Consider the following 25,290-nt stretch of genomic DNA (forward strand, 5'->3'; position numbering starts at 1 on the left):
AATATACGGGTTTTCGATGTAGCTGAACAAGAATATGAAGTCGGAAAATGAAAATTCAAAATGGCTGATCCAATATGGCCGACTATTTTAAACAATTTATTTAACAATTATCGATTTTAAATCAAACTCGCTTATATTTGTAAAATAGGGGTTTTTGAGGTCGCTAAACAAGAATATGATGTCGGAAAATGAAAATTCAAAATGGCTGATCCAATATGGCCGACTAAAAAATGTACTTGCAACTTAGGTTATATAAGCGAAATTTCGAAAAACCGACAATTTTCTGTAACACTATAGCAGTTGCGCCCCCTAGCTGTGAAGTTACAAACTTGAAAATATTTTAAATCAATTTCTTTTGGTCGTATGTGTTGATAGATTTTTTACCCCATAATCGTAGCCCGTCTAGTTTTCTATATACAACCGCTCGATACCGTTAATGGATCACCCTGTATATATATTAGACTCATATCTATGTCTACAGCAATAAGACAATTTATATTCACAATTTCAGATACAGAATATAAGTTTTAAAAATGAATATTAAATCAATTAATCAAAAAACGTAATTTTTTGCTGTTATAACAATTTTCCACTTATTACTATTAAATAAAAAAAATATTTTTCGCTGGATTTACTTTCTTTAAGGTCTTAACTTAATTCGTTGATGGTTTATTAAACAAAAAAAAAATTAAACTTTATTTAACAATACATGGATTTTTCATGAAATATTTTAATTTTTTGTTATTTTTCGTTTTTTCAACTATCATTTCAATTTTTTAAGAAAAATAAAATGCACCATCTTAAAGTAGAGATTTTAAGCTTTAAAAAGTTTCAATATCACATTTACAACTATAGTTTTTGATCTATAAAATTTGGCTTAAAAAGTCAAATTTGTGATTTTTTAAAATTATTGAATATGTTGGGATCAATATTTTTCAAATTAAATTTCTAAGATTTTTTCCATATCGCTCATTGTTTCAATCGTCATTTGAAGAGTAATCTGTGAAAGTTACAGATATTTATTTGAAAAATTAAAATAATGACAGCTATTTTATTATTATTGTACAAAATTATAGAATGACGTAACTTTGTATACGTACTACATTTTTTTTCCCAAGTTTAAAGACATAAAATTTTGATAGCCGGATGACTTTTCTTTCATTTAAATTTTTGTGAGGTCGATTTGATCAATTAGATCAAAAGTTATAACAAATTTAGTGTAGCGCGCTCGGGGCCGCGCGCACTTCGGGAGCTATACTTGGGGTCCGTTTCATTTTTCGTACGTTAGAAAAAAAAATCTACAGCCCTCAATTCGCATTTTAGAAAAAAACTTTATTTACATTTTTTATGTAAAATTTCCTATTCTTTCGAATGGCGCAGTTAATTTTTTTTTAATTATATATTTTTTATATATTTTGCAAAAACTGTAATTTTGCAACTAATTTGTTAAATAAATAATTTAGCGTACACTCTACAGTTGGTAACTTTTTATATGTTGTTTCTGACAACTTTACAAAGCGAATAATAAAAAGTTCTCTCTTCACGTAATTTTCGCGAAGTCAAAATCTATCTTGACTCCACTAATGGGGGAAAAACTGAAGGTGTGGTAGACTAGTTAAAAAATTGTATTACCATAAAAACACTCGGATTCAGTGACCCCAAAAATGTATGGGTATGGTGGTCTAGTATTTAACACAATGAATTTTTTTCCGCGGAGATGTGTTATCGATAGAACTAACACTAGAAATACTGTCACTACCGGCAAAGCTACAATTTCAATGCACAGAGATACCAAAAATCCTTCTTCGTAAGAAATATTGCAATGTCTCAAATTAAATTTACAAAAGCAAAAAATCTTAGTAAAATTTGAATACAGATCCTCAGAGCCTCTTGCAATTTTAATAATAATTCCTACTGATTCCTGAATTCGCGCCCTTATATTCACTTCGGTTATTGTTTTTGGTTCTAAAGTTGCTGGGGATAGATCTGAATCTCGTGTAACATGTACTACACTGTTGATTGGGACAAAAAAATAATTGTACGCCATTGCAGTGATCAAACTGATAAAACCTGTGTCCCAAGATAAAAAGAATCCAAACAGCATTTGTGATCTACATATAAATCAAATGATGGAAGCTCACTGATTGTAATGCAAGTTTTGGTTCAATATAGTATGTGTTATGGAGGTAAGTATTTATTTGTGCTTGTCTCTAAGATGTATAAATGTAAAAACTTGTTGCTGATAACTGTTTTCGGAAAAATATCTCTGCTTCATATTTTTAAATAGACATAATATAACCAATCTTTATCTACTTTATATAACGTATGTATTTTTTAGATGTTCTAAGAAAATATACATAAATTTCAAACCCCATGTCTAAAAATTATTTTATAATAATTATGACCTTACATATATTTATATTTAGGCACATGCTTCGTCAAATTCTGGGAACAGATTGTGCTTAATCTTCACAACTGGTATTTCCGAAGATGTTTTTAAATAAATTGACCAACACCTCTGATCTAGAGTTGTAGCGTTATAAAGTAATAATTTAATATACAGGATAAAAGAAGCATTTCAAAAACCTTTTAGCAAAGGTACCTTACTTTATATAACATCACATCATTACATCTGTCTGTTTGTTTGTTATCATGGATAGGTTCCAAATAATTATTCTAATAATAATTATTAAAATAAACTAAACTTATTTATATGGATAATACTAATAGAAATACAACTCTTAGTAGAAATAACTTTGTTTTATTTAAGGAAAACCGGAATATGTCTCTGTGATTGATGTACAGTACAGTCACAAACAAAGATTTCTTTCTTTCTATTCCTGATTGCATCGAAATTGGCGATCGGAAATTTTGTTATCCTTCCCAGATAGAAGAACAGATGTTATGATCCAAATGATATCAATCGGTATCGCGATATTGTTCTCTTAGGACTCGCAGCAGACGTCTTTACAGGTACATATTTTTAAATATAATAAACACGTGGTTCTAATATTTACCATATACTGAGGAACTTACAAAGGTACAATAAACCTTATTTTACACCAAAATAGTTATTTATATACCAAGGCGGCAGGTTGCTTCCTAGGACCGTTTAGACCCGAGGAAAGCAAGTCGTCTAAGGGCATAATCATTCTAATATCTCCCGTGATGCACATAACGTTTTATTTTTTACTTTGACATCTGATTTTATATTTATTTTAAATTTAATAATTGATGGTTTGATGTTTGATTCTGAGGAGACATATTGAAAAGGCAGAATGGATAATATTCCGGCAATATTTTTGGAAAAGGTAATATAGGAAATAATTGGCTATATTATTGCACGTACTTAATAGGTTTTTGTTGTAAATTCTAGTAATGGGTGTTTTTGGAGGATTAAGAAGAGATGAGTTGGAAAAGCTCTCTATAGATGATATAGATGACAAAGGAATCGGTGTTGCAGTGAAAATTAACGATACAGAAACTGGAATACCAAATTTTTTTTACTATTATGGAAGAAAATGAAATGAGCGCTCTCCAATCGTATCGGCAGTATATGTCTTTGCGACCAACACAACTATTTAGCCTAACTTACCTATATTTTAAAATGCTTAATTTTCGAGAATTGGGTAAATTGGTGGGAGAATTGAACAGTAAAGGTTCTACCATGGACGTACTAAACAGTAGAGTTATTAAATCTTCATTTGAAGTAGTGTGGCATGTCTGGCTGCATCTCATAAATTGCTCTCTTGAATCTGGCAAGTTTCCAAGTGATTTGAAAACTAGTACAATTATTCCAATTGAAAAGGTTAGTGGCACCATCAAGTCCTGGGAATTTAGACCTGTTAATACTTTGCCAAGTTGCGAAAAACTTTTGGAAATGGTGGTATATTAACAACTATATGGGTGTGTAAATGAGAATAATTTACTTTTTACTAATCAATCGGGTTTTCGTGCTAAACATTCCTGTGAATCTGCAATACAATTGACGATCACTGAATTGAAAAGGAATTTGGATATGGCAGTTTTTTAGACCATAGATAGATCAATGTTACTATTAAAACTTAACAAATTTGGAATAGAGGGAAAGGTATTAGAGTGGTTCAGGGATTATCTGACTGACAGGTGTCGGGTTACTAAAATAAGGGACAAAGTGTCCTCGGCAAAAACTAATAGCTTGGTGTGCCCCAAGGTAGTGTCTTGGGACCGTTATTGTTTTTAATGTATATTAATGACATTCAGGATTTGCAGAATGAGGTTTTCTTAAATTTGTTTGCAGACGACACCTTGCTGTCAGTTACCAGTAATTGTTTGGACACAGCTATAAATAGGATGAATTTAGCACTGACTAACACTACTAAATATTTAAAACATAATAAACTTAAATTGAATATCGATAAAACTAAAGCAATGATTATTACAACTTCATTTATGTACAGAAATATTAATAAAGACAATACATTTAAAGATAGATGATAATATAATTAATATTGTGACTGAAATAAAATACTTGATGTTTATGATAGATAATAATCTACAATTTAATGCACACTTTTCGTATATTCAAAAGAAAATAATTAAGAAGTTACACTTTTTCTCAAGGGTATCCCAGTATCTTTCTATGGCATCAAGAATAACTGTGTAACATACAATAAATCCAGCCACATTTTGATTACTGTGCTAGTTTGTTGTATTCATTAGATCTCAATAAAATTGGAGCTCTACAAAAATTACAAAACAGAGGAATGAGAATTATTATCAGAAGTAACAGACATACCTCTATACGAATTATGTTGTCATCTTTGCAGTGGATCTGTGTTAGGAATAGATTGCTGTTTATGGCTATGATATATGCTTTTAAAATAATTAATGGCTTGGTCCCTCGTTACCTTCAGAGGTATATAGTTTATGCGAATGAGGTTCATCAGTATTAATACACGATTTAATAATAATTTGTATATACCAAGGCATGCCTTAAGTCAGACCAGAAATACGTTGTTATATAAAGATCTTGATCAGTACAACAGATTGCCAAGTGATGTCAGGAATGTTGTGTCATTGAGGGAATTTAAAAAGAAAATGTTAAGAGTATGTTAAGTCGATTTATTAGTAATGTAAGTTTGTTTTCACCCTGTTCTCCGGTATAATTTTTGACTGGAATGTAGCTTATTTAGTTTAATTTTATATTGCATTATAAAAAGTTATATGGAGTCAAAATTGTTGACAACAAAAATTTTTGGATATTAGGATGTTTCCTATTTTTAAATAAAGATTATTATTATTTTATATTTTTTTATATACAAAAGTGCACGCCTACTGAGATATAACCTTCTAAATATCGAACAGATAACCTAGTTTTTTGCAAATAATTAGAAAACTGTTTTTCTTAGAAACTTCAAATTTGGTACACTTATTTTTTTATATAAGGGCAATGTAAATATAGAATTTGGTGAGAATACATATACAGGGTGTTCTCTTTCTAGAGCCTGTGTGCCACTGGCTATCCCGTAACTTTTTTGTATGTACGCCAATGACGACAGAATTTATATTTTTAAAAACAAGCACTATTTTAGAAGTTTTTTGCCTCATACAAAATTTTGATACCGTTTATGGATTTCGAGTAAAATTGGCATTTTTACACATTAAATAATATAAAATCAGTTTAAGATAAATATAACACTTTAGTACGAGGTGCCATATAAGACAGAAACAAATTCATAACAAGAATTAAAAGGTTCTGTGTCAAGCTAGCTGTGATTTAATTTTAGCTTACTTTGTTTTTTACTGCAATTTATACTTTTGCTGAACAAACTGATATGTTAGTAGTTTTGGGTTATTGTGAAGGAAATTGTTGTGCTACTGTGCAAACATATGCTGAAAGATTTCCAAATCACAAAACATTTGTTAATGCGGAGAAACGCCTTTGGGTACCAGGACGTTTTTCACCTGTAACATTAAACCGTGGATAATGCCGGAATTACTCAGCTGGAGGAACAAATTTGGGAGAGGGTCGAAGAAATTCCTCAAGTAAATAAAAGGCGTTTAGCGGCAGAGGTTGGCTTACAAAAAGCTCCTTTAATAGAGTATTAAAAGACCAGTTATTACAGGTTACAGGTATTACAGGGTACATGTAGGTATTACAGGTTATTAAAGGTCTAACAGGTGGATAGGTAGAGGAAATAATGCCCCTTTAAAATGGCCACCTCGATCCCCGGACTTAAACCCATGTAATTATTTCATTTGGGGAGCGTTGAGGACCACAGTTTAAAATAACTTTTCAGTAAATACAGAAAACGAATATGGGAAAGAATACAACATGGAATTAATGTTATGAGAGGTAATGCATAATTATTGGAAAATTTATAATTTTCGAAGAACTAATGTTTGCGTTTAAGAACAAGGAAGTAACTTTGAGCATTTACTGTAATATTATTTTAATGTGATTACAAATATCAGTTTATTTAAAATGTTAATGTTGACTACCAAAAATGTGTAGTTATTTTTTTAATGTGACGTTTTTTCATTATTATTCCCTGCTTTGAGGCTGCAGTTATAAATTATTTTTTATAAATCGGAATTTTTGCCTATATTTAATGTATAAAAAAATGCGAATTTTACTCGAAATCCATAAACGATATCGAAATTTTGTAAGAGCAAAAAATCTTCTAAAATAGTGCTTATTTTAAAAAATATAAATTCTGTCGTCATTGGCATACACACAAAAAAGTTACGGGATAGCCAGTCACGCACAGGCACTAGAAAGAGAACATCCTGTATATGTATTCTCTCCAAATTCTATATTTAAAAAATAAGTGTGCCAAATTTGAAGTTTCTAAGAAAAATAGTTTTCAAATTATTTGAAAAAAATAGGTTATATCTATTCTATATTTAGAAGGCTATATCTCAGTAGGCGTGTACTTTTGTATATAGGTAAGTTAGGCTAAATAGTCTTATTTTCATCCAATTTTTGGTATATTTGTTAATAATATACTTACTTGAAAAATGAATCCTAAGTAAAATGTAGAAATATCTTTCGACAGTGACAATTTTTTACGTGTTAGTTTTTGGCAAGGATGATATTAGAACAACAATAATATATTATTATTATTTTTGCACACTTAAACATCGAAAATTTGATCGGATTTATAGAAAATTTTTAGAACGATGCGAATTAATCAATAATGTTATTTGACCTTTATTAAAAATTGGAATTTCAAATTATTAATAACTATATCACTTATCTTTCTACATATTGACAAAAATCGCCTCAAGTAAAACTGGGACTTATGCGCCTGCGTGCCTAATAATCATATTATTTATTACATTTCTTGTCGTCTTATCTAATTAACATAAAGCTCTTCTTATTTGTCGAGCCTCCACGTACATTCGTCCATTGTTAGCGGTTAGAATCGTCCATTTGTGATCTCTCGAAATCAAATAATGGAAGCTGCGAAAAGCTTCTTAGTTGTAGTGCAAGTTTTGGCTTTACTCTTCCTATGTTGTGGAGGCAAGTATCTGCAAAATGTTTGTTTTCACGTCCGAAAGGTTATTTTGCTTAATAACTTTGTTGATTTGTACATTTAACGATTTTAGTAGGAAAATTTCAAGTTCCGTATCTGACATTTTATAAATATAACTTTCGACCTTTACAACTGATATTTTATAGTGTTATTAAACGAAATGGTTTTGAGAAAATCCATATGTTTTGTACAAAGTTATTTTAGTTTGGATTTCGTTTTCTTAAAAATGTTACAGTGAGCAGACTACGCCACTGCATTTTTTACAAGCTATTGTAACTGATTTATATTCTAATGCATAAAATACGTGAAAACTTAACTTGAATTGTTTTCCTAAGATTCGCCGTTGTCCATCTATTAATGAAATTAATTGAAGCTAATATCATGTCGTCTTTTATTCGTTGCACTAGTTGTGGTCGTGTATTTGTTGGAGTAGAATAAACTTTACTTTTCAGGCGGTTTAGATATGGCAATCTGGCTGGCCAAGACACTGGACCCTCTGTACCATTATGGTTGACATTGGCATTTGGTCTTCTACCTATCCATCGCCCCATATAATTTTCATTAGCCATTCTTATATTACTCTCCGTATTCTCCCAGAATGCGCAGGAGCACCATCCATTGTATCCAGCTATTTTGTCATATATTTAATGCAACATCCTCTAATACTTCAAATAGATAGTTTTCTAGAAAGTTTAAAAATGACTGGGAATTTAGATCCACAAACTTTATTGCGAATTATTCCGAGCCACACTTTCACAGAAAATTCGTGTTGAAAAGACCTTGTCCGAATTTTATGAGGATTTTCTTGTGACCAAATATGCAGATTATGAAAGTTCACTACCCCTCGTCTTTGGTAAATGTACATTTATTATTATTTTGATATAAGTTGTTCTTATTTGTAAAGATTGTGGGTTAGGCTTCCAGGGGAAACTAAAACACGTAAGGAACTCTACCTCACAGGTGGTGTGGAAACGAGTGTAATGAATTTTGTTGATGTGCTTACAAATTCCACTTACTTTTAAGCAAAAACATAAATATTCTTGTAATATTATAGTTAGAAGTGTCTGCAAAAGGGGATTGTATTGGTATGAATAACTTGAAAACGGCGAATCTTAGGGAAAAAATTCAAATTACATTTTTTACGTATTTTGTGCATTCGAATATAAATCCGTTACAATGACTTGTAAACATTTTTTTGTGAAAAAGGAGATGACCCCTGCCCAGTTGTACACCACTGGTTGTACCTTTAAAGCTCATATTTTAGGGAATGTAAAGGTCTACTATCATAGATTATCTGTACTAAATTTTATTGAGATCGGTTAATAGATTCCGGAGCTATAAACAAAAAATCAATTTTTTTTAACAACTTCAACACCTTGTATCTATAAAACGGGGCTGTTCCAGACCAATGTTTATAAGGCAAACACATATTACTTTAAAGAGATCTATCTACCCTCGAAGTTTCCTGCATAAAATTCGGACCACCCTGTATACATTAACTGAAAGCTAAAATAAATGTAAAGACAGAATTTCATACAGAACACATCCTATAATAGTTTTCAATTCGTGCGTATTATTCGCGGCGTAATTCTGTTGCTGTTTTAAGTTGTTACATTTTAACATTCGGCTCATGAAATGGCTGAATAAAAAATAGTAAAAGGTGTTTTAATTAGAATTTTAAACACTTAATATTACCTGTTTTAACTTTCTTAAATGCGTCTTTGTCCGCTTTAATGATCAAACAAACAAATTAGACTAGCCGTAACCTAAGCTAAGCTGTCAGCTGCCCTTAACTAACAACATCAGCAGTTTTCCTCTGGAATGAATCTGTTAATGTTATTGCATTTCCACGTTTTCTATTTCTTTCAATTGAAACCGTCTCCTGTGTGTTTTAGAGGCCGGCGCTTCATGTCAGACTCCCAGGGGTGGAAAGGGGGAATGCAAAAGCATATCTAATTGCCAAGCACTGCTAGCCCTCGTCCAGAGGAGACCCATAAAGCCGGAGGATGCGGACTACTTACGACGCTCCCGGTGTAGCTCTGATGAAGACATCCCAAAACTTTGTTGTCCTTTGGAGGAAACTTCAGCTAGATCGCAACTATCGGCAGGTGGTGACACAGGTATTCTTACGACGTCTTTTGATGTGGATGTGAAACGATTTTTCTCGATAACTTTCGAGCGGACTAACTTTGTTAATAAATCAATAACTTAGAAAGCTAGCTGCAAGTTCTCTTTAAACAACGCTATGCTGGAAACTAGTAGAATAAATTTAATAATAATAAGTAATGTCTGGTGACCTTGGATTTGACTTTGACTTGAAGTTTCAAGGTCAACTTGAAAATATTACATGGAATATCTTATTTTTTATGCAAGCATAAAGTGCCAAATTTTAAATCCAATTTTTTTGTGTCGCCCTTTTCATTATCTTCTCATCATAAAAAATATATCGCAGTGGAAAAACTAAATATAAATTTCGTTATCATTTAAATGGTTTCAAGTAATTCTCAATAATTTTAGAACATTTGTATGCAGCGCCCAATTATTAATATTTTTTTTAAGTGAGGGGGAAATCCAAATCAGGTTCATGTTAGGTCTAATGATTATGAATATTAATGCTGTTATTAGTAATTAGAGAGAGATCTTTTTAGAAATGGAATTGTTTTGTTGCTCTGGTTTTTCTACTGATAAGCTTTCAGTAACTTATTTTAATCATAATAATAATTTAAAAAATATGTAAATAACTGTATTAATTCCTGGAAATTCGAGTATAACTTTAATTTTATCTGTTTAGAATACCCCAAAATACCTAAATAACCTCTTTTTCCGGAGCAAAACAAGTTATTTTTGCAATTTGTTTAAAAAAAATTAGTTTAAAAAAATTGTAACCAGGTTACCGGCCGGTAACATTTAGATCCTCATTCAGACATCTCACGGAGGTGATTATGCAAAAAATCGAGTCCACTAATTTTTTTATACAAAGCCGCCGATTTCGCCTTGTCTAAATGGTGTTAAGGTAATTCAAACAAATTCAAAAATATTTCTATAAAATCTTCCCATATGAAGTCAATGTTCTACGGTGCCAGAAATCTTGGTAGACAAAAGATATAACAGGCAAGATATGCCTAGCTGGCATATAATTACCCCTGCAATATCCAGTAAACAGCTCGTAATAAATGATTATCCAAAAAAAAAAAATTTGACCATATTCATTATTTGATTTCATGTGAAAAGATTTTTTAGAAAAAATGTTTTGAATTTGTTTCTATAAGTTTCGTCTCTAGTCACCATTCACATTCACAATTTCTATGTACTCGAAATTTATTTATGACTTTTAAATTAAACATTTTTTAATTAAACTTAAAATTAAACATTCATAAACTGCGTTATTATTACCAGAACGTTTTGGCGTCGCATCCATTCCTTATCACTGTCTAATAACTCACACGAAATCTGGAATCGGTAAGTTGAATAGTTTACAAGTTATGGCCTTATAAACAAATTAACTAATTATTAGTCTGGACGATCCCAAGGATCTTCCACAATCGCACTGATTTTTTTCATGGTAGATTTCATAATAATACATTTAAATCTATATATATATTTTTTTAATTTCAAATTTGCAACCTGGAAATTTTGTTATTTCCTCAGGGTCGGCCAGACTAATAATAATTAATTAATTTGTTTATAAGGTCATAACTTGTAAACTATTAAACTTATCGATTCCAGATTTCGTGTGAATTAATAGACAGTGATAAGGAATGAGAGGATGAGATGCCAAAACGTTCTGGTAATAATAACGCAGTTTATAAATGTTTAATTCAAAAGACATAAATAAACTTCTGTTTATAACTTTTGATCTAATCAATGTTTTTTTACGCTCGAGGGCTAGTTTTGTAGGTCTTTTGAAAACGAAAAAAAAAAGAATTTTACTGTTTTCTCGTGGAAATGAACGGAAAAAAGTTATAAGCGAAAAACGTGAATTTACGTAAAAATTATACAATTAACCAGCCTGTAAACAATCTTCCCCACATGTTTATGACTGTGGAAATTAATATGTTATTGTACATAATATTTAGCATCTATAGTGATAAATTCAGCTTGCCGAAACAAAAAGTCGCGTCCAACTATATATTTCCCGACCTATGGACGAAGAGTCAGAAAGTTACCTATGTTAGTATAAAATCTCTTGCAGAAGACATCGACTTTTGTCAGACGTCCCGAAGAGAACAAGGGGCATGCAAGTCGGTATCCCAGTGTCCTACCATCTTGTCCATCTTGCGAAACAAACCAATAAAGGCGGAAGACGCGGAATATTTGAGACGTTCCAATTGCGGTTCTGACGGAAGTCTGCCAAAGATGTGTTGCCCCTTTGAAGGTAAATTAATATCATCCATTCACTGCTTCTTCCCGCATAAGGTCTTCACGACAGAATAGTTTTTATTTAACAATATTTTGTTTTCTAGTGAAGCCAGTAAGCAGTAACCTTCTGCCTTCCGCTGAGATTTGCGGGGTTGGCACCCCGGATAAAATTTATGGAGGAACAGAAGCTGATTTAAATGAATATCCTTGGATGGCCTTGATAGAATACCAAGATGGTGTGATTTATTTACTTATCAATTATTAAATGTCGGAAATTTGATCGATAACGCAATGAAGACAGAAATTCGGATTGCAGGCTTTCGTGGACGTTAATAGTTGAACAATGAACAATGCAGTTATATTAAAAAAAAACACTATTACACTTTTAATTACATTTTCAGGAATCTAGCTGTTGGGTTTTATAACGACCTTCGACTTTAAGATCGAAAAGATTGGTGTTAGTACAATTGTATATTTTTTTCTTTATAAAACCCAATATACAGGGTGTTAAAAAAAGAGTGTAAAATATTTCAGGAGGTAATAGTATGAACCAAAATAAGCAGAAAAGTCTTAATAAACATGGGTCCGCAAAGTAACGGTTGCGGAGATATGGACCACTATTCGTTTTTCAAACATTTTATTTTATTAGGAATAAACCGACAAAGGAAGCTTTTAACAAACAAAAAACAAAGTTACAGAAGATGTTCAAAGTGCCCTCCGTCCATTTCCAAGCAGGCACGACATCTTCGTCTCAACGATATTCGAACTCTTTCGAAAACACCCTCCTTGGTTTGGATTTCTTGACACTTTTGATTAATCCGTAGCTGCAGCTCTTCCAGGCTATTTACAGGAGTACCATACACTAATGTCTTCAAATATCCCCAAACAAAGAAATCTAGAGGGTTCAGATCAGGCGATCTTGGAGGCCATAAAACAGGTCCGGCCCTTCCTACCCATCTATGTGGAAAAGTTTGGTGTAAATGCTCTCTAACGGCCATGGAAAAATGAGCTGGAGCACCATCATGCTGGAACCACATTTGTTGCCTCTGATTCAAAGGAATGTCTTCCAAAAACTCATACAGTGTGTTCTGCAGAAAGTTGAGGTAAGCAGCGCCTGTTAATCGGTTTGGTAAAACAACAGGACCTAGAAACCTGTCACCTACAATACCCATCCAAATGTTTAATGAAAAACGTGCCTGATGTCCAGATTCTATTAGAGCATGAGGATTTTCGTCGGCCCAAATATGCGTATTGTGAAAATTAAACACTCCATTTCTTGTGAACCCGGCCTCATCAGTAAAAAGAATGTTTGCAAGAAAACGAGGGTCTTCAGCATCATGACGTAGAAACCAGCGGCAAAAAACCAAACGTGCTTGATGATCATTTATTGGATTTAAGGCCTGTACTCGTTGCACATGGTATGGATAAAGCAGTTGCTCGTGAAGGATTCTCCAAACAAGAGGACCACTAATTCCTACCTCGGCTGATATTCTCCGCACACTCGTACCTGGATTCTGCTCTACCAGTGCTAGAATTTCTTCTTCTGCTCTAGGAGTGGATACCGACCTTGGTCTTCCGGATAAATGGCACTGTTTGCTCAAGGAACCGGTATCACGCAATCTTTGGTGAATTCTTCCAAACATGCGTTGTGAAGGAATCTGGCGATTTGGATAAGCGTCAACATAAAGACGTCGCGCTTCGGTGGCGTTCCCATTAGCACGACCATACATGAAATGCATGTCTGTTAATTCTGCGTTAGAGTAACCAGCCATAGCGAAAGAAAACTTGTGCACTGAGAACAACTGTCAAATACGTACTGTTTATTTCACTAAACATCAACCAACTATTATAAGAAAATACACAACGTTTTTGCAAAATAAAAAAAGGGGCTAAAAAACATAAAACATTCCATATCTCCGCAACCGTTACTTTGCGGACCCATGTTTATTGAGACTTTTCTGCTTATTTTGGTTCATACTATTACCTCCTTAAATATTTTACACTCTTTTTTTAACACCCTGTATGGATTACTGAAGATATAATAAAAACCAAACGTCGACAAAGTGCCACAGTTGTTGTCTTGTACTACTTGAAACTTTATTCTCTTTCAGTGGACGATGGAAAACGCGGTTTCTACTGCGGAGGAGCTTTGATAAGCAAGAGATATGTGCTTACAGCTGCCCATTGCATGAAAGGAGATATTCTGAAATCTTGGAAATTGTAAGTTTTTCCAAATAGAAGTACATGGTTTAAAAAAGCTACATCCTCTTGTAAATCGGCAATTGTTTTATTTCAGGATAAGCGTACGTCTAGGAGAACATAACACAGATACCAATCCTGACTGCACCGATATTCCTGGCATTAAACAATTTTGCACTCCATCTCCAGTAGATGTTTCAGTGGAAGAACGAATCGTTCACGAGGGTTATGACCCATATGACGCCAACCAGTACCACGACATTGGTCTCTTGAGACTGTCCAGTGACGTCCAGTTTACAAGTACGTATTTTTGAACAGATCAGCCGTTTTCAGTTTTTTTTTCTCACAATGTCAAGAAAATAAATAATAGTAAGTATACTTCTTAATGGATTTTTGTATATAACCGTGGCAAGTAATACAAATAGATTACGGACGTTTCTGAATTGACAGATCGTGTCGGTCGGAAATCTAAGAAAACGGAAAGTAATTTTGATCAAATGGAAGTCAATTTTAATATCTTTGGTAACATTTACGTGTGACGTCAGCATCAATCATTCTGGATCTCTCGGTATTTGACGACAGGGAGGTAGATTTCGTTAAATGTAAAATTATAGACCGTAACACTTATAAAGGGTAATTTTTAAGAATGAAATATTTTAAAAATACTTCTCGATTGTGAATAAAGTATTGTACATAGTACTTATGGTAACTGGGTTTTTACCTCATTCGATTGATTCAATCCCGTACAGAAAAAATTTTAGTTACTTACTACCATATTTTTCAGGTTCAGTTAAGCCCATCTGCTTACCAGTGACAGAATACATTCAGAAAACAGATTTAGTTGGTGAAAAATTGGTTGTAGCTGGTTGGGGCAAAACGGAGAATAAGTCAGAAAGTTCTGTCAAACTGAAACTAGCGGTAAGCATTTATACAGAGTGTTTCGTGAAGAATTACACTTATTACAATAGTAGAGTGAAGCAACCTAGAGTATAGAATGACGATTTACAATGGGGTCAAAATTTGTAGATGTCCGTGGTGGTTTATGAGTTTAATGCATCTCTTTAACCGTTTAATAAAATATTCGCGGTCTCCTTTGATTATCCTTTAATTAAATGTTCTTTTAAGGAGGTATATCGGGTTTACGCAAATGCACAGATGTACTTGAAATTTATATAGCGTATTACCCAGTGCTCCCTCTGTGCGTCATATTTTTTTGTAATTTTTTTTTAATCTAGATTTTGAGATATTGTTGTTGAAATTTGTTCATTTTAACATAGGTTTATATGGCGAAGATGGACGGTGCGGCTCTTTTTTTGCCCATATCTGAGAAAAAAATTTAGAAATTGTGAAACAAAACTTTTCCATAGATAATATAGTATTATCTTATTTTTGATGTAAAACTAATGTAAGTTTTGAACATAGTACAGCTGTATTAATTAGAAACAGAAACCAATAATTGCATTTCTGTCTGACTTGAGAATTAATGTGGCAACGTCGCAATCAGCTGACAGCAAGGAGGGAATACATTTGAAAAACTTGATAGAAACGAAATTGATTTCAAACATATACATTTTTCCTAAATCCCATGTACATTGTTATCAACAATGAATTATCCACAACAGATGATTTTTTGTAATGTTTTTAAAAACTAGATTAATTAAAAAGACTAGGAAGCTGTGGTATATTTATTGGAACAAAAAATACAGTTGATAAATCCTTTTAATATATTTAATGGTTTATAAAAACATCGGAATCATTACCCAGCAATATTTAGGGTTACATAAAGTTTTCTTTACTTGATTAATATAATTAGTAATACTTGAGATAAAAGCATTTGTACGTAATAAAGGAACATAAATATTTCTCAGCAAACTTTATATCTAAAAAATTAGTTATAGTTGCAAAACTTTTGTAACATTACTAAAATAGAGATTAAAAACACGAACAGTGAGTAATAATGTAATTTCTATCACAGAACCTTCTAAATTGCATCCAACATTTTCTTCGACTTGGACGAGAGATGGGCGCGAGTGTCATTTCATTTCTTTAGAACTAAATTAACATAATTATTTTCTCGTTGTTTTACCAGTTCACATGATTTACGGATTTTAAATAAAGGATGCAAATCTTCGCGAGGATAATACGATATATTTGCTATATATAATAATTATATTGTACATAGTATACACACAATACATTTTTGAACGCGTACGCATCTTTACCCGAATTTGACGCGCAATATCTCCGATGTTCGAGGTCTGTTTGTAGGTTCGCAGTGTGTACAACTGCTAGTTAATTATTAGCGCTGTTGCCACATCTACATAGTCTTTATGCGTTCATTAAATATAATTTAAAACTACTTAAATATGATATTTTTATGTTGTTAATTAGTCAATATGTATGCTATGTGCATATGAGTAGATTTATTTGCTACATACAGAGTCAGAAAGCGCCGATGGTCTATTACAAGTTACGTGAGAGCGATAAAGTAAGACATAGAAATCCATGCGATAGAGAAGGATGGCTATTCTCTTTGTCACTGCCCGTTTCGCCCTTCCACAGATAAGATCCACTTCTTATTTGTGGAAGGGCGAAATGGGCGTTGACAAAGAGAAGCCTTCATTATAGCCATCCTTCTCTATCGCATGTATTTCTATGTCTTACTTTATCGCTCTCACGTAACTTGTAATAGACTATCGGCGCTTTCCTACAGTGTAGTTAATGTTTATCGCAAATAATTTCAATTTATTTTTTTCAAATTGGCAGCGGGTTTTAGTCCCATAAGAAAAGCATAGGACCCCCCTGCGCTCCTCACTTCCCTCGGACCCCGATATACCTCCTTAACCCGGTGTGTTTCTCAGATTGTGTAGTCTGATTCGGTATTTTCGCATATGTCTACATTTTGTCCCATTCAAACGCCTTAACAGCAGAGTAAATTGTCTATTAAATTCGTATAAGACGTTACGATTTTTTTAAATTTCCTTAATCTTTTTTCTTTCTCTAGCTGTAGCTATTTTTGTCCAAAATGACATAAATTCAACAATGATACATACCGAAATAGTTATTATTTCATGTTTGTTTCCGTTTCCAGGTACCTTTTAAGCCCAACACAGATTGTGTAAGGTCTTATGGAAACGCCGGTGTGGAACTGGCGAATGCCCAGATATGCGCGGGTGGCGAAAGGGGGAAAGATTCCTGCAGCGGCGACAGTGGCGGACCATTAATGAGACTGTTTATGGATGAGAACAAAGAATTCAACTGGTACGTTATCGGGGTGGTGTCCTTCGGACCAACACGCTGCGGTATGGACAGATGGCCCGGGGTATACACTAAAGTTGACAGTTACGTTCAGTGGATAACCAGCAAACTTAAGCCATAACTTCATACCGGCTTAAAAATATTTTATATATAATGTAATATACAATAAAAATATCTAAGAATCATAACGTATGTATTTATTATTTTATTAACTAATAGGAAATAAAAATATAGTCGTTTCTAGACTTACAAGATAAACTATGCAAAAGTGTTCGAATTGTCCACTATCATTTTTATAATAAATGATGTTGCAACAAGTAAAACAATGTGTTGTATATTGTGTTGCATAAGAAACATTTTGATCAAAACCTAAATGATGTGAAACAGTAATATTTACACCGCGTTATAATTATTTCGACTACTAAATTGTACAGGTGATTCTTTTATGAAAAATGAGAAACAATTTATATGAAATAATAATAATTAATTATATTATTACAGTTTTACTTCAGGGAAATGTTTATAAACCTCACAAAATGTGATCAGGCTTCAAGTTACATTTACAATTAAAAATTTAGAGTGAAAGTAAGGAGGTACATAAGTGGTCTATTCTGAAAAGAATGATCAATATCGTCGTAAAAAACGGAGAGCTAAAGTATTGGTTTCTCATTTTTGGTCATATAACTACTTGTAAAACTTTGTCGGTGGAACATGGCAAGATCTTTGTCGAATTTTGAAATATATCATTCAATGAAATTTAATATTTGCATAAAATTTATATTTTATTTATAAAATTTTCTTCTTAAAAGGATTTTGAATTATGTTGTCCTTTATATACCAATTCAAAATAAATTTATAGATACAATAAAAATCTAGAATATTTGTTTTTTTTTGCACATTCGAACTGAGGATCGGTCGGTATTGTATTATAGACGGAGAGCCAGAGGCAAAAAAATTGTTTGAATTCTTATTATTATTCAACGAACTATTTACAAATTTTATTTTAAAATGTAATTTATAGTAATACTAATAATACCTATACATCTTAATTAAATTGAATAAACCATATATTTATTTATTTTAATTAAATAAAATTGTAACGGCCTATCACTATGAAAGAAATATTGAAAAATCTGACAAATTTGTGAAAAAAATTTATTGAACATTTATTATTTATGTATAGAATGAATTTTATTTTCATGATTTCAAAGATATATTTTATAATTCAAGTAATAATTTAATTCTCATATATTCTATATATTGAATATCTAATACAATTCTTTTAGAGCATACATTTTTCAATGTTTTTTTCATAATGGTATCCTGTAAGAGTATATTGCGGTAAGTCGTTGACATAACTTTTATTTATATGTAATATAGAATTTGTAAAATGATTTTCAGCCTTAGTAAATTAATTTCATTAATTCGCTATACTCCGCGGTCGAAATTATAAAGAGTGACTAAGACATAATATAAAAACACTATTACCGTAATGCGTATAAAATATAAAATGAATTTTATACGGTTCAATATTATTTATCTTTGTGCCGCTCGCTACGCACATCGATAGAATCTATAATCGTCTAGAGACCGAGTTACACTGAACGTCGATCTATAGTCTATCTCTGTCTTTTGCACTTGGTAGGGAATAGGGAAATGCTTTTTTAGTGGGTGTAAACGGACTTGATTTATCAGTCCTGAGAAACGTCATAGCATAAGCGTAGACGAGGGGTCTAATTCCATTGCTATAATAAATTTATAAATTAAAAAAACACAACTGGAACGTTTTAAAATGCTGTAATAATTAAAATGGATCAAAGTGCCGGTTATAGCAAACCGTAAAAAATATTAGATGTTATGTTTTATTATCTTTTTTTAATATTTTCTATATCTTGTTGCCTTTTACGCAGACATGCCAATGGATTTTCGTTCCCGGCACGCTTCATCCCCCTTACTAGTCCAAAAGCTAGCGACAACTTTGATAGTGTACCTGAAGCACGTGTTCTCAGTCTCGCTTGACTGACCACAGTATCTTTGTGTACACAACTACTGTCACAAACAAATATCAAAAAACTAGGCTTATAATAAGTAAATTCAAACAATTTTTTGGCCTCTCGCTTTTGGACTACTCGTATTAGCATCAATTTAATTCAAATAGTTTTTGTTGTATGTTACTAAAATAATAATAATTTATTTTCCTCAGAGACATAATATGTATAGGAATAGTCAACAAACTAAGACAAAATAGGTAAAAATTCCAATATGGAATAAAAACATTTTCCATTAAAAACTGCTTTAAAGCTTTCCTAAACAAATATTCACTTTTCAGCAGTTTTAATTGGTTAGGTAACTTATTAAATAGCCTAGGACCTAAACAGTCGGGAGAGTTGGACGTTATTCTAATTCTAGCGAATGGAACATGTAAATTCGTATTATGTCTTGTATTATATGATTATTGATTACTAATAAAACAGTACTTCTTCAGTGAATTGACCAGGGTCACATTCAATTTTTTTCTACATATGTACACTCAGTAAGGATAGTCCAGATAAACGGTTTTAAATTAAAAATAAGAGAAATAAGTTTCTTTTCTCAAAAGAGGGATCAAAACTGACGCAACAAATAGAATCACTTGTAGAACTTTGTCGGTGGAATGTGACAACGTCCTGTATGTTATATTTTGAAATACGTATTAAACTTAATGTTTGTATACACACATTAAATTTAACGTTTGCATAAAATTTATATTTTATTTATACATATAACTTCGAGTTAAAAGCACATCAGTTTAGTTTACATCAGAAATTACGATAATGACTTTTATTTAAGTCATCTAACTCATATAATCATCAGCTTTAATCTACGAACTTTATACACAAATAAAAACAATAAAATATATAGACTATTATAGAAAATTCACGTGTATCTGATGTACCCGGTGTTTAATCTGGCATAAAAGATATTATTTTTGACTCATAAACATCTATCCTTTCGAAATGTGACCAATGGAAAGTTAGTGTTAAAATTTAGGTCGGCAGTACTATTTAGTTAATGAATAACATTTGCATAAAGAAGTGAAGATGATAGTTTCATGGCCAGTCCATTTATATAACTTTACTCCACTTAATAAGCCCCATTAGGTAAAATTACCATAAAACCGACTCGTCTCTTACTTACAATTTAATTTCAAGTACGGGAAAGTTAGGTCCACCACGCAAACAAAATTTATTCGGTTTTATACATAATATAAATATTTTTCCCTGTTCTGCCTTTTCTGTGCAAGGAACGCATTTTCCTAAAACTGTGGGCAATGGCAACAATTAGACGGACCCTCTTGGTATCTATCAGGGTCAAACTGTCTTGTCACTTGTCACTAACATCGTCGGACAAAATCCATGTGGTCATAATTTTGTCGGGGGTCATGCCACAGCCTCTATTTTTGTTTTAAAGATGAAGGGTTTGTTAAAAATTTTCCCATCTTTTAAAATTTTTGTATTTGTAATAGTTTTGGAATAATTAATTTTTTATTAGATCATTACTAACGTGATAATAAAATAATTCAATCATTTCAAAAGTAATTTATTTGATAACAGAAACAAAATAATTGTGTTCTAATAAGAATTGTTCAATATGACTACCATTTTCTGTAATATGTAAATTAATTCACTCCTCTTAGTATTCCTTTATCCTGCAAATTCTAAGCAGCATCTTCAATCTTGTTCCACAATTGTCTATTACTATCAATAATCACAGAGTACACTTTCTGTTGGTGCTCTAGACTCTAAACTAGGGATCTGTTTTGAGGTGGATGTGAGAAGGGCAAGCAATTTTTTTCTGGATTACCTTCAGAACAACTCACATAATAAAATTGTAGATCCCTAGATCTGAGCGAGGTCCGAAACATTTTCAAAATTGCAAAAATGTTTAAAAAATTTGTAAAAACACCTATTTATCTTAGTTTTTTACTTACATATCTTAGAACCTATGCATTTTGGAAGAATATTGAAGATGAAAAAAAGTTTTAGAATTGAATTTTATACAATATACTGTAAGTTTAAAATGTTTAAATGTATTACCGATGTTGCAAAATAGCAATAATTGATGAAAAAAAAGGCAAAATAATCAAGTTTGATAATTTTTTTAAAATATTTTAATTGCTCCGAGGGCATTCTAATTGGTAAAAAAAAACTTTAGAGTATAATAAAACAACACACCAAATTTCATTAAAACCGGTTGGATAGTTTTCGCAAAATAATTTTTTGAAAATTTTTTTTCGAATTTTCTAAATGTTGGACAGCCTCAAATAAAGCATCTAGATACTTGAAAATTTTTTCACATAGAAAAGACCGCTCAACCTTTCAAATGGTTTTTGAACAATTGAAATCGGTCTATTAGGACCGCCACAGTAAATTTTTAAACACTCTTTTTTTATTTTTAAACAATTAGATTACATTTATCAATTTACAGTTTATTTTTTTTTTAATTATAATTTTAAAGTACTATTTTTTCTTAATTTTTTCTGTATTTAACGAAAAATTCATTTCCAAATAATTTTTTTTTATATATTTAAACAAAAAATATTTAAATAATTGTAATAATTATAACTATGTAAATACATTCATATTCAGAGTGTTGAAATATATACGTAAACAATTCTTTTCATTGAAAAAATGAAATAGCACGGGGTAAAATATACAGTATATTGAATGCATAAATAATAAACTTTGTTTATAACAAAATATGTGCAAATTAGACAGTTGGCATTACGATATTCGAATTCCTTGGCTCGCGAAACATCGGATGAAGAAAAAAGATCGAAATTGGTCCATTAGAAGACGAGATAATGCAGTTTTTTTTCGTACCTTCGCATTTTGAACCTCCGAATTCAGTCTCGGAGCGAAAGCCCCCTCCCCCACTTTTCGTGTTTTGAGAAACTTTTCGCGCGTGCGAGCGACAGCTTTTCCGCTGATTTATCTATGTTGCCGATAACTTATGGATATGAAAATTTTTCCCAGCTTAGAACTCGAAAAAACGAAGCCACTGGATCAAAGATTATTGCCAAATCATTTATAAATTAACGGTAAATGTCGATAAACTTTGACCGCTTATGTCTCGAGAACCAATAAACGGAATTTAACTTTTTTTTTAAAAGAAGCGCCTTTCCGAATACTTTAAAATTATAATTTTTGAAAAAAACTAAATTGCAAATTAATGAATGTGATCTAATTGTTTAAAAATAAAAAAAGGGTGTTACCTTTAAAAATTTACTGTTGCCGTCCTTATCAACCGATTTCAATTTTTCAAAAACCATTTGAAAGGTTGAGCGGTCTTTTGTATGTGAAAAAATTTTCAAGTATCTAGATGCTTTATTTGAGGGTGTGCAACATTTTGAAAATTCGAAAAATTTTTTTCAACAAATTATTTTGCGAAAACTATCGAACCGATTTTAATGAACTTTGGTGTGTTGTTTCATTATACTCTAAAGTTTTTTTTTATCAAAATTAAAATGCCCTCGGAGCAATTCAAATATTAAAAAAAATTATCCAAAAAACTTGATTATTTTGCCTTCTTTTCATCAATTATTGCTATTTTGCAACATCGGTACTAAATTTAAACATTTATAACTTACAGTGTATTGTGCAAAATTCAATTCTAAATCTTTTTTCCTCTTCAATATTCTTCCAAAATGCATAGGTTCCAAGATATAATTAAAAAACTCAGATAAAATAGGTATTTTTAACATTTTTGCAATTAAGCAGAAATAACCCACGTGACTACCCGTTTACCTCTCGTCCGCTTTAAGGCGAATGGGCTCACCAAGACCACTCCGTGCGGAACCTTGGAGGACCACGCAAATCACAGCAGCCTCACCAATCTGGCAGCGCCGTCCTCTAGGTGGCAAGTGGTGCGAGTGTCGCCGCCGCTTCCCACCCCGTGGAGACAAGAGAACGGCGCCGAAGACCAGCCTCCCGCGACGTCAGTCCATCGCCGATTGAGAATTGAAGAGCTAGACGCGCAGTGGTAAATCCAGTCGTAGTTTTTTTTCTAGTGGTTTTACCGTTACTTACGCAGGCGTAGAACGGGCGAAAATTCACCCCCCGTGAACGAAGGAAAGCATGCCGCGTCCTTTTGGTTCGTTCTTGAAGGGATTCTCCGAGTGAAAGAGTGCTCGTGGATAAATCGAAAGTGATAAAAAAAAATTAATAATTTTGTATGTTCAGGTCCAGCTCTGGTCTCGAAAATCTCATATCGAAGTTCTGTAAAAAAATCTGTGTAGTGCATTGAGTCAAATCCATTACTATTCATAACAACATACAGTGTGTCCAACGATTCTGTTCTGCAGTGTTATTCTATTCTATTTCAAATTTACGACCTTGGATTTTCTAATATCTCATAGTGTTAGTGACACTCTTCCATATTTAAAAAGATTTGGATACTTATGGTTGTGGTCACTTGAAAATTTTTCAAAAAATCTATCACCGCGTGTAGAAAATCAAGTAGCAATATTTAAAAAAATTTGAATACGAGTTTTTATAAAGAGTTACATTTTCTCATATAGTCAAGGGAACGAAGAGGAAAATGTAGATGAAAAGTTCTATATGCTTGATATGCGCTTCATATTTTTATGGGATGAAAACCACCCCTATGCTAAAAACTGAATAAATATAAAAATAATAAAAATAGGTGTTATATAAACTAAAATCATATCTTAATGTATAGAATAAATATTGTTTTATATCGTGGGTTATAATTTACGGTATTTTTATAAAGTTTCAACCCTTAAAAACTACCCTTAATGATAAAAATATAAAATTAATAGTTTCTTTAACCTTAAAATATTTTTATAGACAGAAATCTTTTCAATAGTTTATGGTGTTATAAATAATTTATTACAATAATTCAACCTTTAAACAATGATTTGATGGTACAAACATTAAACATTAAATTCTTTTACCTGTTTATAATAGAATTCATAATTTGTTCATTTGTGCTTTGTTTTAACCCTTAAAATCCACCCCAATAACAAAATATAATAATCCAATAAACAACGCAAAAATTATTTTTTTTTTCGTAATAACTTTCTCGCGATTTACTTTAATTTATGCAATATAATATTCAAAATAATTATTTCTCAATATTTTTTCATGCAGAAAGTCATAATTTCAAATTTTCCTATACCTATGAATGCTCCAAAGTTGTGGATAACCAAAATATTGATATGCTACGAAAACTGAAACGGTAAGGTACCTTTGGTTTTTTAACGATAACTTCCTTAATTTTAAAGCTATTAAAACGAGCCAAAAACGATTTTACGGAAAATTTCGACAACTAAAAGTACTGTAAAATAGAATATTTTTAACGCGTTATTTTTGATATATTTGAGGGTTTCAAAAACATGACCTTCGCTCTCAACTGCAAGCTTTTATTCAACAAAATATTCTGCGAAAAAAATATAAACTTTTGAACTCTTGAATACTTTTCGTATTCTTTTTATTTTTAAAGTTATTTTCAAAAATATGCATTCTAAACCGCTTAAACTTGTATAATATATTGTTAGCACATAAAAAATATAAATTGTAGAAGGATTACCTTTAATTTTAAATTTCGTGAAAAATGTATCAGTTTTTGTACTAATTTTTATCCCGAAAAAGCGAATTAACAATTTATTTTGATCATAACTCATAACTGTTAATTTTTATGCTAACGAAAGTCAAGTTCATTTTAAAGATTTTTTAAAGTACTTTAAAAAATGTTCTGTGCATATTTCTTGAAAAATAGATTTTTTTTAGTTATTTTCCGTTAAATGTTTCCAATTTAGTTTCTGGCAGAAATGAAAATATCTTCAACCAGCCGTATCTCAGCACCTATTGCACCTATATAAATGAAAACAACTCAATCTTTTTATCTTTCTATAAGATTCATTTTCTTTGGGATGTTTTTTTTTCAGAGAATG

The 25,290-nt window shown here is 31.7% G+C and overlaps 2 protein-coding genes across 2 annotated transcripts in view; both read left to right on the forward strand.

Moving 5' to 3' along the window:
- LOC108917267 overlaps nucleotides 1–17,524 on the forward strand; it is a 35,932-nt gene extending 18,408 nt beyond the window's left edge. Inside the window, exons 8-15 of the mRNA XM_018723773.1 lie at nucleotides 7,408–7,507; nucleotides 9,416–9,640; nucleotides 11,713–11,895; nucleotides 11,984–12,115; nucleotides 13,991–14,099; nucleotides 14,176–14,378; nucleotides 14,863–14,996; nucleotides 17,170–17,524. Coding sequence (XP_018579289.1) covers nucleotides 7,408–7,507; nucleotides 9,416–9,640; nucleotides 11,713–11,895; nucleotides 11,984–12,115; nucleotides 13,991–14,099; nucleotides 14,176–14,378; nucleotides 14,863–14,996; nucleotides 17,170–17,457 — 1,374 coding nt within the window. The 3' untranslated portion in view covers nucleotides 17,458–17,524. The remainder of the gene's footprint in view (nucleotides 1–7,407; nucleotides 7,508–9,415; nucleotides 9,641–11,712; nucleotides 11,896–11,983; nucleotides 12,116–13,990; nucleotides 14,100–14,175; nucleotides 14,379–14,862; nucleotides 14,997–17,169) is intronic.
- Nucleotides 17,525–23,341: 5,817 nt separating this feature from the next.
- The window catches only part of LOC108917310 (NADPH oxidase 5), a 134,925-nt gene continuing 132,976 nt past the window's right edge, over nucleotides 23,342–25,290 (forward strand). The window contains exon 1 of the mRNA XM_018723850.1: nucleotides 23,342–23,522. The gene's annotated coding sequence lies outside the window, so the exon portion shown is untranslated. The remainder of the gene's footprint in view (nucleotides 23,523–25,290) is intronic.

Source organism: Anoplophora glabripennis, unplaced genomic scaffold, assembly GCF_000390285.2.
Source record: "Anoplophora glabripennis isolate ALB-LARVAE unplaced genomic scaffold, Agla_2.0 scaffold22, whole genome shotgun sequence".
Taxonomy (NCBI): domain Eukaryota; kingdom Metazoa; phylum Arthropoda; class Insecta; order Coleoptera; family Cerambycidae; genus Anoplophora; species Anoplophora glabripennis.